The sequence below is a fragment of the Caloenas nicobarica genome, chromosome 6 (genome assembly GCF_036013445.1).
Source record: "Caloenas nicobarica isolate bCalNic1 chromosome 6, bCalNic1.hap1, whole genome shotgun sequence".
NCBI classification, from domain to species: Eukaryota; Metazoa; Chordata; class Aves; order Columbiformes; family Columbidae; genus Caloenas; species Caloenas nicobarica.
Window position 1 is genome coordinate 15,387,820 of NC_088250.1, and position 19,432 is coordinate 15,407,251.

Consider the following 19,432-nt stretch of genomic DNA (forward strand, 5'->3'; position numbering starts at 1 on the left):
TAACCTGAAGATGAGGAGGCTGGTGTCTGCATGCACAGGCGTGTGTAAGGATAAGGAGTAGCAAGGAGTGTGTAAGGAGTCGCAAGCTGCAGCAAAAGAAATTACAACTAGAAATGAGAAAAAATTCCACAGTCACAGTGATTAAGTACTGAAACAGGCTGCCCAGAGTCTGTGAATCTCTATACTTGCAAGTATTTAAAGCTCGATCATATGAGACTGTCTTGTGTCACAGCTGATTTTGCAGTCAGTCCCGTTTTCAGATGAGAATCAACTGGATCATCTCCAGATGTCCTTTCCAACCTAATTTATTCTAGATTTTTACATTTCAGTTCCCAAAGCAAATCCTAATACAAATGCAACATAGCTAAAGGACAGCTCTAATATTCAAGGAATCATAAAGCATTCCATCTTTTTAAAATTGAGGGTGCCTCCAAGTCTGACAATGAGCTCGATCTCTTGTAGTTTTTTATTTTCATTCCAGATTATAGTAGTTAGGTATTATATCTACAGTGTCAAATAACCGATTCTAGAACTTCGTGTCAAAAAAATATAATTAAAGCTATTGGCTGTATAAAAATAGTTTTTCCCAGATAAGAGAGAAGTGAAACTTAGACTGTTCGTAAAGTCAGAGATGAGGAAAAAGAATGTAATTAGGCAGTCAGGGTGCTAAAGAGAATGGGTGTGAAGGCAACAGAGAGACTGCGTACAAAGGAAACTTCAAACTTGCTCAGAGTAGGGAACACTCCAGGGCTGTGATGGGTTACAGATCAGCTTCAATGCAGACCAGGTTCTCGGATCCTATGCTGCATACACTACCATTAATCGGTGTGATCTATTTTTTCTTCTTGCCTTGAAATTATTGCTTCCATCTCTTATTTGAATTGCAAATCTGTTTCATACTTGTGACAGAAGTATGTCATACAGTGCTTAGACATTTCAAGCAAAATGGAGCCTATGAAGAGACCAAGGGATCACAAGCAGGACCTGTGAGAAGATGAGAGCTCTGGAGAATAGATCAAAAGCTACTGTTTTGTCTTTCAGCTGCAGTTTATAATGTATTAAAAAATGACCAATATTTTTTCCTCTCACTCCCCTAATTAAATTCACTGGTTTTTTTTGTTTGTTTGTTTTTGTTTTTGTTTTTGTTTTTTTTACCAAAAATACTAAAACACATGTGCTCTACTGATTGCTTCTCCTGAGAGAGGAAAAGAAACATTAGACATTATATTAAACTGCCTTGCATTATTTCGGTGGTTTTGAAACCATTTTTGGTTTTTACTAGCCCTGAGCAGCCAAATGATGATGCCATACCAGGTGCAGATGTAGAGTAGGTGCAGCAAACAGGCTGTTTTCTGTGGTAGCAACCACGCTGTTGCACAGTCTCCACATCCACCTGGGGAGGATCTGGCAGTTGCATCCTGCAATAGTGCTGGGTGGGCAAAACCAAAAAGGGTGTTGGCCCTTACACTGACTGTAGCTCAAGTTTGCCTAAAATTAGCTGTAATACTTGTAAACTAAAAGTTAGGTGAAGTACCTTTATAAATGCTGTCTCATCTTTCAGTACATATATGCATTCATCTATTACACTGCAGAATTAGCAGTTTGTGTACCTGTAGCACCCAAATATAAACCACTTCCCACTCCTACCCCTCCACTCTGCAGGTGTTCATTACTTTGCCAAATTTTAATTACTTGGATCAAAGCATTCTGTCTCACATATATGCCTCAAAATTATATGCTTTTTTTGCATTTCTGTATGACGGTGAGAGCTTCAGTCAAACCTAAAGCTCTCTGTGCAAGCTACACACAAACAGGTTTTAAGAAAGAAAAATTGGAATTGCTCGTGAACTTCATGCCTTTCTTGAAGGACATCACCTTCTGGAGAATATGAGTGATCTGTAGAGCCTGAAGTTGTGCAGCTGGATACTTTACACAAAAATAGCAGAGATCTATAGACACCTGGAAAGAAACCATACATGTAAAAAACCACACTGTTGTTATTCCACAAATTTTTCTAAACTTCTCAGAGTTCAGTTATAAAAGATACCAGCACTCCTATTCTAAACAAGTCACATTTTTCAAAGCTTTCAGGTAAGCAACAGCAAACAGCTGCGAAAGACAAAGCTGTAGGCCCAGATGCACACAGATAACATCAGCCACATGCCTACTAATTTTTGCAAAACAATCTTGATGTGCTGCCACATAAGGGTATTGTGGGCTGCTCCTGCACAGGAAACACACATTGATAGTGTCTTTGAACTGGTGTGCATTTGTATGCTCATTAATATTTATAAATATGTAAAGGGTGGGTGTCACGAGGATGGAGCCAGGCTCTTCTCGGTGACAACCAATGACAGGACAAGGGGCAATGGGTGTAAACTGGAACACAGGAGATTCCACTTAAATATGAGAAGAAACTTCTTCACAGTGAGGGTGACAGAGCACTGGAACAGGCTGCCCAGGGAGGTTGTGGAGTCTTCTTCTCTGGAGACATTCAAAACCCGCCTGGACGCCTTCCTGTGTAACCTCATCCAGGTGTTCCTGCTCTGGCAGGGGGATTGGACTGGATGATCTTTCGAGGTCCCTTCCAATCCCTAACATTCTGTGATTCTGTGAGGTACATGATGGTCTGCAAATACTATTTAACTTCCATTACTGTACAGTGACACGCTAGTGATGGAAGGTGAGGTGTGGGTTTGTGGACTAAAGAGTGGACTAAGAATCAGGTGGTGTAGACTAAATTTTTGCCCCTTTACAAAGTGGCAGCATAACCTCCAGCAAGACAGACCGACAGCTTTTCAACAGCACTCAGTATGCTCAGAGCCTTCCGAGGAGTGAACAAATGCTCAGATTTTTAGGAAGCTGAGATCTTCACCAGTTTTCACAGAGACAAATGACAACTGAAACTATTTGATGCTGAACAGCTAAAATGCAGCTCCCTCATTTAGCTACTTAAATTGATTATGTTTGTTGCTGTTGAAAGTTTTGATACAATCCTTTCAGCAACACGATCATTTAATTTGTAGGGATATTTGTGGATATAATGCTATCCTCTCCTTCTCTTCACCCATTTTCAGTACGTAACCTTGTAAGCAAGACGGAACAGGTAGGTGCATTTCCCTGAAGCAGAGAAGTCTGTTGACTGTACCCCTTGCAGATTCTAAAGATGTTCTCTTATTTATATGATTATTCTGCCTTTGGTATAATGACCTCTGAATTTAATGACTGTAATGTATCAGAAATAACTATGCATAGATTTGCATTTCCTTGTGAGATTATAATTTTCTGCTTTCATATTTCATTGGGATCTTTTCACAATACTCATTTTTCTTGTGCTTAAACATTAAATTAATTATGATTACATCCAAGGCATTTTGATACGCTGATGGAAGTTGATTGGAATTAAGTTATTAATTCTAATTATAATAAATTAAATGTAGGAAAATGAGTTATTTCTTGTAATGTTTTTCTGTTTCACTAGTTTCTAATTTTTAACATTTTCGTGCACTGTTTGGAATGTCTTGCTATATCTAACTTCACCACAAATTTAAGTATACTTTTTAATAGTGTACCTTGTATCGCTCTTTATCTATATACTATTTTCTCTTTGATATTCTTTCATTTTTACTGACACCAAACCATGATCATTCTGTACTATGCTGACTGGATAGAAGGAGAGTAATTGCTAGTACAACTACAGCAACAAAAATTTATAGCAGAAGTGCAGGTTATGCCATGAAAATGTGGCTTTGATAATACCATAGACTAACGATAGTGATATGCAGATATTCAAAAGACATAATCGCATCTCGAGTCCTGCTACCGTAGTTGCATCAGTTAGAAGCAGCATATTTTTGACCTAAAACTCTTGTCCAAAATGCCTCCTCCAGAAAAGTATCATCTGCCATTCCGCAATGATAAAAAAGGTGAAGGAATAAGAAATTACATAAAGTAGAAAAACCACTAAACTCTGATTTTTGAACTAATGGGTTAACACTACTAAGAACTGCCATGCAAGGTCTATTCACAGTGTATTCATTTATTGCTAATGCCTTTTTTTTGTGTTTGCTGTAGTTGCAGTACAGGTTCCATATATATATTTAATAACTGAGAGATCATCCATGAAACTGCACAATTCACAATTAATTGTCATCAATAAACCCCCTATAACGCAAAGCAAGAGAGTTTTAACAGTCTTTTAGGGGAAAGCTTTGCTTAATTTCAAAGTTTCAAATTTAAACTTCATCACAAATCATAAATATATCCATAACAATATACAAAGTTTTAAAATAAAGTAAGCCTAAAGTAAACATTAGGACAGCAGCTGAACCAGCACCAGGAAGCCATCATGCTTCCTGGTAAAATAAACTCCCAGGAGTTTAACATACCATCACGTTATGGTGTAAAATGGCAGCTCTTCAGCCTAGTGTAAGGTCAAAGCTACTGACTCCGTAGGATGCCAGTAGCCAACAGAAACACCAGCCTCTGATCTGCAACATGGAAATACATGCTTCTGGAAATTTGATACAAGCCAAAAAAAGCCAAGTATAAAGTATATATGTATATAAAGTGTATATATGTATATAAAGTGTATATGTATATAATTTACTACAAAGAGACACAGTAAACATTGGTGTCATGGCCAGTGGCAACTTTTCAGTAGCAGAAAAACACCCCCCAGGGTACTATCAGTTATGTGATGACATCAGTCAATTTTTAGGCTTGCAGTCAGATTTCATTATAAGTCACACTTTGATCATTTTTGTTTGGAGAAAAAAAAAATGCCCTAAACATCAAGAGAATTAACTTAAGGGCAAAAGATACCTTTTTTGCCCTTACAGTATGGAAAATAACAAACATCTGTTTGTAGTTCTAGAACATTACAGAACAAAGATGACACAAAAGAGAAATTTTGTTAGGCCAAAATTACCATGCTACTGTATCTAAAGGAGTCCTCCATCCCCACGTTTGATAATATACTATCAAGATCTTTTTGGAAAAAAAATAAAAATAAAAAAACCCCACCACACACCAAAACTGACCAATAGGCTTCCATTTGGAGTGATATACTTTAGAAAAATATAGATTCATGAACTGATGGCAAAACTCTGACTTCAATAGGCCCAGATTTCATGTCCAGAGCATACTGGAATCTGTGGAGTCTATCTGTGCTTTCAGTAAGACCAAGACTGGAGACACCAGTAATATTAAAAAACCAACCAAACCACAAACCCAAAACAAAGACCAAAAATAAAACCCCACACCAAAACAAAACCCCAGACTCCTATGAACTTAAGCCATACAGCAAGCTATGCCAAACCCCAGCAAACTTCAAAATAGCAAGTACCATGAGGACTGGGTATGCTGGAAAGGAGAGAGAATCAAGATACATTTAATATTTAAGGACATCCATATTAGAGTCATAGCTCCTGGATTTTACTTCCAGAAAAAACAACTCTGCTCATGTTTTCTGGCAAAGAGGATTATTGTCATAAATCATTCTGAGGATGTACGTCCTAAGGGATAGAAGACATTACTAATTCTCTATTAAAAAGTCCTCTCCAATTTATAGAAAAAATGCCAGTTGTCTAAATTGCAGGGTTGTTTTTCATTTCCAGTTAACTTTGCTAGGATGTTTTTCTCCGTAAGAGTCAACTCATGAAACGCATTTTATCAACTAGCTTTCTTTAATTCTCGAAGATGTCTTAAGAATCAAATAAACAATGTCCCATCTTTTCCAGTTGTTCTTAGTAAGATCTCCTTTTTCTGATCATCTCAGAAGATTAATGTCAGAGAAACGAATTTTGTGTCTTATAAAGAAGAGAAAATGCTATTTTTCAGGCATGGTAATTTGCATTCAAGAAACTATGTAGCAGAATACAGCTCACTTGCCCATGGAAAAAGAACATCTCTGGTATTGCTTTCCATCAAACTGATTTGATTTTCTGAACATGTCATTCTTCACTAACATAATTACTTTTTGAAACAAAACAGACAGAGTGTTGTCTTTTCCTCCCAACAAATATAGAAGTGATATGAATAGAATGTTAGAGAACTGGTAGTGGAACAATGTGAACATCTGAATTAAATCAGAGCCTTTTACAATACTTGCTTTATGAACACTTTCTGAGTTTTTAATAATTATTTCACAGTGCAGTTACAAGATACAAAATTTTAGTCAAAAACCAAAACATTACAAAACCCAAATGAGGTATTAATAGATATATGCTGTCCTCTTAAAAAGAAAAATATTGCAAAACTTAGAAAAAAATAGTACTTGAGAATTGAAGTAGAAACATCACCTAGATTTAACAATGTTGTTGTTTTGTCTGCATATGCCCACTAACTTCATAAAAGTTGTGCAAATCTATGGCAGGTCTCAATAAAGCAATGTGGAAATCCCATGCCCTTTACATTCCAGTTACAGTGCAGAGGAGATTTTTACTTGCTTTGGAGTAAAGAATCAAATAACTGACAGTTCTAAGTAAAATTTTCTACTGTGATCCAAATGAAAAGAATGGGTGAATTTATTTTAAACCACCTCCCCCCGCCTCAAACAAAACTTCATCTGGATAGGAATTCTCTATCCCCTTTTTCTACCCCAGAAGCTGTTGATGCTCTTGTTTCTATGGTTATCACTACCTTATCACTGTCTTATTTAATTTTTTTTTTCTGCATAGCTGTACTGACACCTGTTAATGAGATAGACTCTCAAGAAAGATAATGCATGAAAGATGAGGGAGGTTTCTTTTTTCTCTTTATGTAAAGACCACAAAGGAATGGACATTGTTCAGCACATAAACGGAATTCACAGCTTCAGCTTGCTCTTACAACAGATGGCACAGTCACTCCAGCAAGTATTCCTCCCTCTCAAAAACTGTAATATAAAAGCCAAGCTGTCTGGCAAGGCTATACAGTTAAATGGTAATAGATCCTTTGGTGAAAAATTCAGTTTGAGAGCACACAGAATAAAAACATGTTCACCTGGCAACTAGCAGAACAAGACTCAAATTTCCACTATAAACACTCGCTCACGATGGGGCAATACTAAGCGAAAGAAAATCGCAAACACAACAGCAGGGATTACCAGCAGAGGAAACTAAGTCCTGGCCTGTGAAATACTTTTTATTTGGATATTAAAAAATACCAGTCATATGAGAACTATATCCAGAACAGACCACAGTGGAATCCTTTTGAAATATCCTCCCAGTTTAATGGTGAGTTATGGCTGATTAATCAGATTGCTCTGAGTTACAATGATTACAGCATATTCTCTCCTCCTTTGAGGAAACCATTTTCTAAGGTGTTATTTGGGAAGATGCATTACCTGTAAACAGATGTCATTAGACTAACTGAAACACTATTACAGAACTGCGTTGTAACTTGGATAAGAAAGCATGAGTAAGGCTTCTGCTTTTACTGTGCAAAAATTTCATTATTATTCTACCGTATTTCCAGAATATCTGACATTTCAATGGATCCAGCAGATAGGATTGTTACTTATTCCCTCTGCTATTGTTAAAAAGAAGATCATGCTATCAATTTCAATTTTTATAGTACTGGAAGCATGCAGCCTGATGTTAAATTCCTTTGCTCTCAAAATTTCCACCCATTGGATACCCATTAAAAGGAAACAGAGCATCAAGCAGAAGAGGAACACTAGTTTGCTTTCTTGAAAACCATCAAATAATTCAGAACAAGAATCAAGCGGCCATCATTTAGGAAATAGAATTTGTCCATGTGCAAAACAGACATTTATAAAGTTTTTCTTCTGTATTTTATTTGCCTAATTCATGTCTCTCTAGTTTTCAAATGAAAAGCAAAACAGAACGTACTGTATTCTAAAGCGAAGAGGACAAAATAACTTCATATTTTCTTACCTTTGCATTATAGGGAATATAATGCTTTGATAAGGCTTCAGGAGTGTGCATCCATGTTTTGTCTACAGAAAAGCAAAATAAAAGAAGCACTGAATAGGTTATTCAATTGTTAATTTAACTATTATAGTATCTATCTGGAAAACATCATTAACTCTCCTTTTACTCAGATAAACATCTGTCTGAAATAGTTCTTGGGTCTGGAGGGAAACACAGTATATATTATCTCACAACATCCCAAACATTTACATGAAAGAATCTGGTTACTTCTCTTGGGCACATTTCCCATTTTAACCGACTTGATTTACCATAAGAATTCCAACTCCTCCCCCAAAATATACTTATCGGTCTATGGTTGTTTTTTGCTTTCTGCCTCAGAGCAGCATTTTCTGTATCCTGCTCTTGTTTAAAGCACTGAGCGCATGTAGCTTTTCTAATGATGTTTTTTGATTAATTGTGTGCTTTTCTGGATGAATTATCAAGATAACAAAGAGACAAAGGAAATTATTTTTGTAAAAACTATCCAAGCAATAACTGATAGAAAAAAGCCCTAATCCTTCTACCAGAAAATGGAAGCAAGTCAGACTGTGGTAACTGATTCAGAGGTTTAGATCTTTTTTCATCTTTCCTTACATATCCTAAATAAATGTTCTTCCTTTAATGATTTTCACATCACAAGACTACGCTATTGTCTTACTTTTCCTGCCATATGTTTCATATGGTGACATAAGTTCATTATTTTTGATGGTCATTTAGCAGGTTTTACGTAATTTAAGGTGGAATTCCAAGCATTAGAAAAAACTTCTTTTCATTAGAAGTTTAGAAACCATTTTCTTAAAGTTTTCTCATTTGAAAGTATTTAAGAAAAAGTTCCAAAATATTAAGTTGTATAACCAACTGCATGAGAAATTCTGTAACACTGAATAGTATTTTGTTCTCCACATATTCAGTATTTAGTAGTATTTTCTAACATGAGACTACTCTTTTAATTAGCATTAATTAAAGTCACAAATCTGGAACTTTATTGAATTAAGTAACAGAATAATGGCTTAAAGCAAAATTTTACCCTTGGATATTCACAGACAATTCCCTTTGCCCTTAATGGGAATTGCAGTTATAGCAATTACTAACTTTTTTGTTAGTTACACATCAGAACAATAAACTCCTGTTCATGAGAAAAAACTGTGATGTTTATTGACATTAAACTGATAACTAAATATTTTGGAAGATACAGAAGCAAAAAACTGTTAAACAACTAAATATTTTGGAAGATACAGAAGCAAAAAACTGCTAAACAAGATATTCACCAGTCTCTACAGTGACAGGATTGGAACTGCAAAGCTGGAGGAAATCTTTCTTCATTCTAGATGACAGTAATGTTCAGCTCCATTACTGAAGAGTGATATTATAACTTCTTAGTTAAGAAAGCATGATTTGTCCCCTCAGTGGCACCCAGGAGTAAGATTATGCACCAAAGTGGCTCTTCCTTTCAATTGTGACTTGTGATTGGAATATCAGAACTGGGAACGGCACTTGTTCAACTACACAGGTACCAGTAAACCCGACTATTCCTTCCAAATGTTTCATCCTCTCTTCTTCCCATCCCCAAGGAGGGCCAGTTCAAATCTGAAAAGAAGTGATTTAATTTGGGAACCAAGATTGAAAGGCTGGTCTTAATGAAACAGTTACTAATCTTTCCAATATTATAATTAGGTACAAAGATTAACCTTAAAACTTTTTTGTGAAGTCATCTACTTGCCTACCAACCTCAAACTGTAACGCTCTAGGGATTCCAGCAAGGGAAAACGCTGCTAGGAAAGTGTTTCCATAACTGTTGGTACCCCTAGTTATGGAAAGGTAAGGAAATATGGACGGGTACTCTTGGCTCAAAAGGAAATCCGTAACTTAGCAGAGTACCAAAAAGATGTCTGGATTCTATGAGCCTTCTGTCATTGATGAACACAGTGAGTCAGAAAGTGCATTTACAACATCCAGATCTAGATCTGCAGACACTGTGATGTGAGTATTCAAGTTTTCCCTTGACAGTGGAAGCCCATTTCCTAGAGGCAGGTAATAATCACAGAGCTATGGTGCTTTCAAAAGAACTCTTAATGCTAAACAAAAACAATATAAGGCGAAATTCATATTTATAGCAAAGACATGCAAAAAATCATGCAAGCTATCATGGAAAAGTTTGTTGCCAGCATTTCATTCTGAATTGTAAGCTCTGATTTGGGACTTATGAGACACAGCAGCTGTTTCAAATACTGCTTAGAGTTAGTTTGATTTCACAGCAGTTGAGAAGTACCCAATTTCAGACATTTTGCACCCAATAAACAAGAAAACATGAAAAAACAAAATCTATAAAACAGGTATTCATTTAAACACCTGATGTAAAATGTGACTTGTGGTTTGCATGATCTCTAACATTTAAAATTAATTTTAAATGGATTTTCACAGCTTAGGACTTAATTATTCATTCTGCTGCAACAAACAAAATATGAAACCCTGCAATGAAAATCACATTTTATATTACTATTTTATTAGCTGTATAGCAGCAAGAATTCTAGACACTTTATAGATAAATAAAACACTAAGTCCTGAAGAAAGGACCAAAAGCCTAGATAAAAACCCAAACTGACAGCTGTATGCATCTAACTTAATAGCAGCAGAAAGTGAAAAGAGACGCGTACTATCAAACCAGGTGAAAACTACAGTTATTTTAGATCTTGTCTGAAGCTCTTAATCTAGGTTGCCTTAGCATTTACATTAAAGCTCAAGTAAGTGCCCGGGGTTAGGATTTTTTTTTTTTTGAGATTTATGAGTTTGAGCCATGCAGAGTCCATTAAAACCTAAGTAGAGTTCAGCTTGAATGAAATATGAGAGATTCTAAGGGGTAAAAGCCTAAATATGCAGTGGTTTTAGAAGGTTCTTCAATTAGCTGATTTTTCAGTATCAACTGCATCAAATGACCATTTGGAAGAGCCAGGGTTTGACAGACGGAATTGCAAGAGTGGAGGCAGGGGGTTAGGCACTATCATGGTCAGAGGATTAACTGTGCTTAGAAGTGAGACTTCGTCCCTTTCTACTCTCCCTTGAATCACACCAGCCCCTTTCCATTACAAGGGAAAGATTCTTTTACAATCTGAGTTTCACATCAAATGCTTGGTCATCACACAAATTGAGAGCACTGGTGTGAGCCACTTCAGAGGCCTGAGCAGCACTGGGAGAGTCAGGGAACAGGAACGTGCTGACAAATCACACGCTGAAGTCAATGGACTTGGGGACTTCATAAAGTATCCAGAACAACTGTGCTATGCTTAGCGGAGGATGACATTAGGTTAGATAACAGCACAGCTCACCATTTATCTACCAAAAAGGAAAGCAATAACAGCGCCAAGAAACTGTTCTCCCTTTGAGATTAATTTCTCCACACGTTACTGCCCACGGGTACTATGGAAGGGGTTCAGTACAGAGGCACTGATAAACTACTTTCTAAAGGGCAAAACAATGCTCACCAGTGCAAGTTTAGGTCATGGCTTCCCTAAGCCCCACTCCCATTTATTAATTCATGCATGCTAAAAATGGCTTCACTTAACTATGTTTCCAAACCATTTATCAAAGCATATGAGACCTAGTGGCCATTCCATTTAATATGATAAACAGAGAAAGACTCTGATTTTAACTTTTTTTTTTTCAGTGTCACAGTGAAAATACTATCATTTTCAGGAGGTAAAAACTAAAGGCCTTTCTTCTTAAGTGAATCAAAATCTCCTTGACATCAATAGACATTTTCCTTGCTAACAGATGACAAGAAATTTTGGAACTGTCTCGTCTTCCTGCTTTACAAAATTTGCAATGAAAAGAAAGATCTTATGTGACAACCAGCCTAACGACAGCCTCCTGAAGAAGAAGAGAACATCCCATCAGCGCTGCATCTAGGTATTAATGCTTCAGGCAATGAATAGCTTACTAGCTTTAGTGTGTGTATATACAAATCTGTATCTTTCATTTTTCCTAGGTTATCTATTTTCGTATAAATAAAGAAAACCTTCACATGGAACACACAAGCATTGTCACTCTGTAAATAATTTCCTTAATCCTGTGCTGTAAGAGAGACAGGCAAGTTTTCACATACCTCACATTTGCAGTCAGACAAGGCCAATTTGTCTCTTTTACTACTACAGGCAACAGATGAATTGGTAATGCTGAGCCATCAGAGTTTTCATCTGAATGCAACACCTAAACATTATTAACAAACATAAATCTACCCATATTCTTCTATATTTCAGCTATAGTATTTGTTCCAACCACCTTCTAGAGGAATGACTGTGTGTCTAATAGCAGTAATTTATTGAAGTCATTATCAGGTTACTATGATTAAGCAATTGAAATTACGAGTCAGATTCTGCCCTAAGAAGGTATAGGCAAATACCCATCAATACACATAATTAAAAAAGAATTACTTCTGTTATTTCTTTTCCCCCCCCCCCCCCCCAAACATAAAATGTTCTTTGGAGGAGTATTTATTCTTTGCCAAGACAACAGAGCTGTATCTCCCTAGAACAGAGTGATCTTCACAGAATTCTTCGCCTTTCTGTGTCCTTCTCTCATAGTATTTAGGACCTTATGAACGGTTTTAAACAGCTGATTACTAAAATAGCAAAATGATAGCACAGAATGCTGGGTTGGCATAGTTACCAAATGAAAAAAAAAAAAAACAAACAAACACAACACAGTATTTCCATTTCCTCCAATAGTAATACTCACTGCATAACCCATGCATTTTATAGCACATATTTTTAAGATATGGATGCTAGCATGTAGGTTTTGACAAGCAAGGAAAATGGGATCGAAATAACATACTAGTCCAACTAATCAGTGATTAGCAAATCTTTGCTTTTGCACTTCTAATGTGTTGATGTTAACAACTTTTAACAAGTTCAGCTTTCTAAATCAAAGAGAAAAACAAGAAAAAATTCTGAGGTATTTAGCCTGTACTTCTTACATCTTCTTGCTACAACAAGAGGTATGCTGTGTCTTTGGTAAAAGCTTCTAGTTGAAGTTTACAAAGAAGTAAGTTTACAAGTTTTTGAAGAATTTACAAGTTTTTTGAAGAATGTCAAACTGTTTAAGAACGAACATTGTGTGTGTCACTTTGGCAGGGCAAAACAAAGGAAAAGGAACAGAAATGTGAATTTCAATACAGTTAAAATAGAATATTAATTTTCCAATTCAGGAAGATTAAAATAATGCAATAAAAAAGTTTAATTGGAACTTTTTTTTAAATGACAATAAACTGGAAAGAGAAGAAAGAAGTGGCAGCAACCATCCAGAACAACAAAAACATGCATATTTGTAGCTCTCTCTTCCTTATGTACCTAAGGTACACCCTCCTATATATCTAAACGATTTGATTTCATAAAGTGGTATTTGCCTCAGTGACATATTTTGGATGTTGCTTGTAATTTTTCAACAGTTTGATAAGACAAAGTCCTATAAAATGACGTAGTCATTCTAATTCCTTTCAAGGTATGGTTGGTACATATGCAAATTTCTTTCACACAGAACAATCCATCTTGTCTTTATTTAGACATTCATCCAGTTAACTAGCAACGTACCTCTGTGACTCCAACATTTAGGTCAAAGTTTGGGGAAGGTACTTGCCATAGTAAACTTGGACAAGAACTCTACATCATACACTAGTAACAACTTACATCAACAATTCATTAGCTTGTAGATCTCAAAGATGTGCTTGCCAAATCGCTGTGCGAATCATTTAGCATTCTGTAAATTAGGCTGTATAAATTTTAATAGGATAGAAAAGAAAAACCTTAAGACTCCTTCAACGCTGTTCCCATTCTAAAGTCAGTATTTTGTGCTTTATGGTTAAGCAGTGTGCATGTGTTCTTGAAAGAAGCCCCTTAGGTTTTGCAGAAGCAACAATCAGTTATTGTGGTAAATATAATTGTTAACTTGCCTATAATATTCTTTAAAGCAGGTGATAGGTAAGCTTATTTCTGCAACACCTTTCCAAAGATAATATAGATAAAATAGCCAACAGGAAATTACCCTCCTATTCTCATGTTAAGAGAAAGAGAAGAAAAAATAGGCTTATCTGTACAGAGCAAGCATGAATCCTATGGAGTAAGTTTCCAAAGCATACTCCTCCTCATTTGTAGCTATGGATCCTTTAAAGACATACTGTAATTATTTCTTTCCTAAACAATTAGATCTTTTCCTTCTTCTTTCAGAATATAAACAAATGCATCCGCAGTTGCATACAAATGCCTGCAAACACACACACCTCCTTGTCCCACCAACAGAAGATGATTTGGTCCTTGCCAAATTAAGGCATTAACCCTAAAACTCTCTTTGCTGGCATAATTGAAAGGGTACCTCCACAGCCTAATGAGAACCATGTAACACTACAAATGATACTTTAAAAAATATATTCAGTAACCAATCCGAAAAAGGCACTGGGTCACTGAATACTGGTTTTCCACATGACCTCGTATTTTAAAACCCAAGGAGCAGTATTTGGAACACACAAAATCTCTTTGTGGAGGTATTTTAGAAGTATTAAGATAACTGATATTTGTGTCAAGTGAGATTAACTGAATACAGAAATATTTGGTATACAAAACCACCCTTTCTTCCTCCTAAACTTTGCTCTTGAAGGAATTCTTATTTAAAAAAAAAAAAAAAAAAAATCCTACAAACATCAAGCAGCAGCTTTTTTGGGGTGGGGGCATTGGAGGAGATTTAGACCTAGCTGGGTGTGGGGTGGTTTTGTTGTTGTTTTGGTGTGGGGTTTTTTGTTCTTGGTTGGTTGGTTGGTTTTTTGTGTTGTTGTTGTGTTTTTGTTTGTTTTTCTCTGGAAGGTGATGAGTACTTTTATGAAAGGACAAAGTGCAATCACAAGAATATCTCAAGACCACAATAAGATTGTGACTACTTACATGCTTTTGGGGTGGGAGTGTTGATCTGCTGGAGGGCAGGATGGCCATACAGAGGGATCTGGGCCAGCTGGATTATTGGACTGAGGCCAACTGTATGAAGTTTAACCAGGCCAAGTGCTGGGTCCTGCACTTGGGTCACAACAACCCCAGGCAGCGCTACAGGCTCGGGGAAGAGTGGCTGGAAAGTGCCTGGCAGAGGGGGATCTGTGGGTGTTGACTGACAGCCGGCTGAATATGAGCCAGCAGTGTGCCCAGGTGGCCAAAAAGGCCAACAGCATCCTGGCTTGTATCAGGAATAGTGTGGCCAGCAGGACTAGAGAAGTGATTGTGCCACTGTACTCGCTGCTGGTGAATCCTGTGTCCAGTTTTGTGCCCTTCATCATAAGAAGGACACTGAGGTACTAGAGAGAGTGCAGAGGAGGGTGACGAAGCTGGTGAGGGGCCTGGAGCACAAGTCTGATGAGGAGCGGCTGAGGGACCTGGGGGCTTCAGCCTGGAGAAAAGGAGGCTGAGGGGAGACCTTATTGCTGTCTACAACTACCTGAAAGGAGGTTGGAGCACAGAGGGTGTTGGTCTCTTCTCCCAAGCAGCAAGTGATAGGACAAGGGGAAATGGCATCAAGTTGTGCCAGGGGAGGTTTAGCTTGGATATTAGGAAAAAATTCTTCATAGAAAGGGTTGTCAGGCATTGGAACAGGCTGCCCAAGGAAGTGGTGGAGTCACCATCCCTGGAGGGGTTTAAAAGACATGTGGATGAGGTTCTCAGGGACACGGTTTAGTGCCAGAGTTAGGTTGTGGTTGGACTCGATGATCCTGAGGGTCTCTTCCAACTGAAAAGATTCTATGATTTATGGTTTTTATCATTATTGTTAATGTGGAAGTCCAGCACACAATAACTCATTTGTTGAATTCAGTGATGTGAAATATACTCTCTGACAGAATGAAAATATAATATTTTCTTTAGGACTATACGTATTCCCCTCACCCTTTTGGGGCTTCACCTGTTGTCTAATCACTCAGAAGAAGAAATATAAAATAAAACACTTTTCATCTCTGGAATGCAGCATAAGTTTACAATAAAAATAAAGACAACATTATAGTCAGTCCATCCAGATTAAAAAAGCATCCTATAACCTTTGACTGCATTTTTCTAATGTGTCAGGCCCATTAAATGCATCTGTCTACACTTTCATGAATGAGACTCACAAAAAGTCATCGCACAGAAATGTTATTGCTGAAACTTAGGATTTCTGGCAGGCTATTACTTCAGTATATTCCATTTAGCATAATGAATACCATCTACATCTCATAAGCTGATAATGTGGCACCAACTACCAACCTTATGAACTGCTATCATATGGGAAAAAAAAAAGAAAATTCAGATTCCTGCATGTAACAGCAGCTTTGGCATTGAACATTGTGCCACATGTAAACAAAGTCTGACATTCATACTGGGATGAAGGAGGACCATTAGGGTGTAATAAAGAATTAACTAAATTCAACCGTGATTTACACCCTCCACGATATCACTGAAGTCCACTGGATTTCACATGTTCCATTCAGTACTAAATTTAGCCCAAAGCAGATATACATACCTACATTTTAGCACTATTTTGAGACACTCAAAAAGTTTCACTCTTTTAATCACAGACAGATTGATTACAGTCATTCCATATTTAGAAATGCCTCTATCTAGGAGGAACAGTAGTTGTCTTTCACATTTCTGATGAGGCAAAAGCCAACAAATACTAGTTAATTTTTATTTATTACATGCACCAGTTCTTGTATAATGGCTCTGAACGGAAGGCCACAGAACCAGTAAAATGTGCCAAACTCACTTGGGAGAGGCACCTTATTGACCAAACAGTAGCCAAACCAAAAACCCCATAGTTAATGCTTTCTGTTTTGCCTATACACATCACCTGTATACATAATTACATATAAACTAATGACAAATCAATAATTCAGTTTAGATACCAATATATTTATAATTATAAAGCTCACATGAAAATACAGCATTTAAAAATTACATTAACATCCCTAACCTACTTATAAGAGAGACCAAAATTATCAAGATGCGAACATATTTTAAGATGAACAGACTTTGATCCACACTACAGACTCTTCACACTACAGCATTTTAAAGTGAGCATGCTACTACAGCCGACTTTAAAGCAAAAAAATTAAGAGGACTCCTCAGAAACCATGACCCAAACCTGGATCACATACAAAAGCAAGCTCCTGCTACTATGACAGACACGTAAATGTTTTCATAAGTTTTGTCATAATAACAAAGCTGCAAGAAGAAAAACCTTGCTCTTAAATTTGTTTATGTGGGAGCAGGAAGAGATCCTCAAAAAAAGGAACCATCTATAAAAACTACTTTAGTAGAGTATACTGCACTCATTGATCAATGAATGGAAAACAGAATATATGTTTTTGTACAGTCCTATAATATTTCTGCTACAGAGAATTTTCTCTGCAACACATGTAATTGGTAGTCCAGCCCACCTGTACCGAAGCCAAGAGAAAAGCTATTTTACTTTGAACAGGTACTACATTTTTTTAATTAAACATGCAACTTCAACAGGTGCTGATGTCAGCTTTAAACCAGAAATAAACTGGGCTTGTCAATATTATTTCATGAAATTTGTTTTCCTGTTATACGAGCTCCTGGCTAACCGATAAAAATCGATATTACAACTTGGACTGCTAAAAGATTCCATTTATTTATGATTACTTATCTAAGTACTTCCTGAAAGAAGCTGAATTTGTTTAAACTTTACATTTTCTTATATTTTTCATTGTCATTATTAGGATGAAAGATGAACAGCTTGATTTATTCTATTTGAGGTCTGAGCATTTCAATTAAGCCTCCAACTAAAATGACTATCAGACAAATAAAAAGAATTACAACTAAAATACAAACACAAACTATCCAGGTCAGGAGTTCTGGTTTGTGCTAAATCTCAGGGAGTCAGAGAGGTAATGACTGTACCAGCTGTTTTTAAGGCCAGAGCACTCGGCACACCTTGGCAGTTAAAGTGGCTGTTTCACGCCCAAACCGTGGCCCTCAAAAATACTTACACTGAGTACTTGCTCCAGATATTATACCTGTAGTACAAAATTCTACTGCAAAATGAAATACTGGTAATATTGAAAACAGGGGTCTGCTCTGATTTAGGACAAACCTGCTGTTCCCATAACGCAGACTCTCTCAAGACACATAAACACTCATGTCACACATCATACCTATAGGAAATGTTTTTCTTTAAAGAATCAGGGTTAATTTTAAAAAGAGCTCACTTCCTTTCTGTCCTAGCAACTCACATTGATTTTAGTGCTTCTCTTCTTGCTTTGGCTACCGATGTCTGTCAATGATGAAATCATTTCCTGAACACTCAGAGGAAAGTTTCGTTGCTTGAATCAGGCAATGGCATGAAAACAGAGCTCTCCAGCACAGTTCAAGTCACCCCAGTCACCAGTTTACCCAGTTCAAGATGATAAGGAGCTATGACCCCAGTTACCATCTTCTCTATATGCATCATATAGGCTGATCATGACAATGAGGGTTAGGGGACACTTATTCTATAAATCTGCACAATCCAGATAACCTTTTGCTATTATGGAAGTGCCACTTACATCCATTTAAATTCCCCTCACAATCTTATATATTTGAGACTGTTTACGTAGCTCCAAGGTAACAGACTGATGTAAACTTGCCATTAGCACAAACCGCACCAGCACAGCCACCGAGAGACTAATTAGGAGTTGGAAAGACCTGCTGGGGAAGTCACGGCACTCACGTAGTCAACTCCTCAAAATAACCACACTCCTCAACAGAAGAAACCCCCAAACCACCCCATCAAACACAGGCATGGGAATTGTGTCTCTGAGGTCTAGGAGTAAAATCAGGAAATACAATAAGGCTGAACAATTGAATCTATTTAAACCTCATCTTAAAAGCAGTTATTAGACACGAGCACTGACATAGCCAAGCTTTTCTGAACTTCAACTGGCATGAAAAATAAGTAATTTTCACTTATTCTTGACAATTGCTTAACTGAAATTTGCTTTTCCCTAGGATACAAGAAATGGAAAAGTCACGTGCATTACTATGAATAAAATAAATGGATGACAGTATTTAATTCTTCTGGTTGCTGAAATTCTGAATAATTTTGAAGCATCCACAATAAGCGGATTTCACTGTGCCTGACAGCTTCTTTTATGAAACTTTTTTCTTGTTGGGGTAAAGTAAACAGCACACAAAATCTACTGAGCAACAAATCAAATCTCCGTGCATACACTGAATTTTCAAGAATTTAGGTGAGGTCACTAAGAATTTTCTTATGAAGACGGTAAAAGAGAAAAGAATGAATCCAGGTCCTCAAATGATGGTAGGTATCTGTTGATACAACTTCACAATTTGACCACAAAGGCAAGACGCAGACACTGGGAAGGGCAATGAGAATTAGCAAAAGAGCATTTTAGCACTCTGGGTGCAAGTCAAAACACTGAGGCAATGCTCCATAAAACACAACTGGTCTGTTTCTGAAACATAAAAAAAAAAATCATTCTACGAAACCCAAGCTTC

At 36.9% G+C, this 19,432-nt stretch overlaps 1 protein-coding gene across 6 annotated transcripts in view; it reads right to left on the minus strand.

The window, feature by feature from the left end:
• The window catches only part of GULP1 (GULP PTB domain containing engulfment adaptor 1), a 159,050-nt gene that overhangs the window by 61,162 nt on the left and 78,456 nt on the right, over positions 1 to 19,432 (minus strand). For all 6 annotated transcript variants that reach the window (XM_065637671.1, XM_065637668.1, XM_065637666.1 and 3 more), the window contains one exon: positions 7,881 to 7,942. In XM_065637671.1, the coding sequence (XP_065493743.1) occupies positions 7,881 to 7,942 (62 nt within the window). The remainder of the gene's footprint in view (positions 1 to 7,880; positions 7,943 to 19,432) is intronic.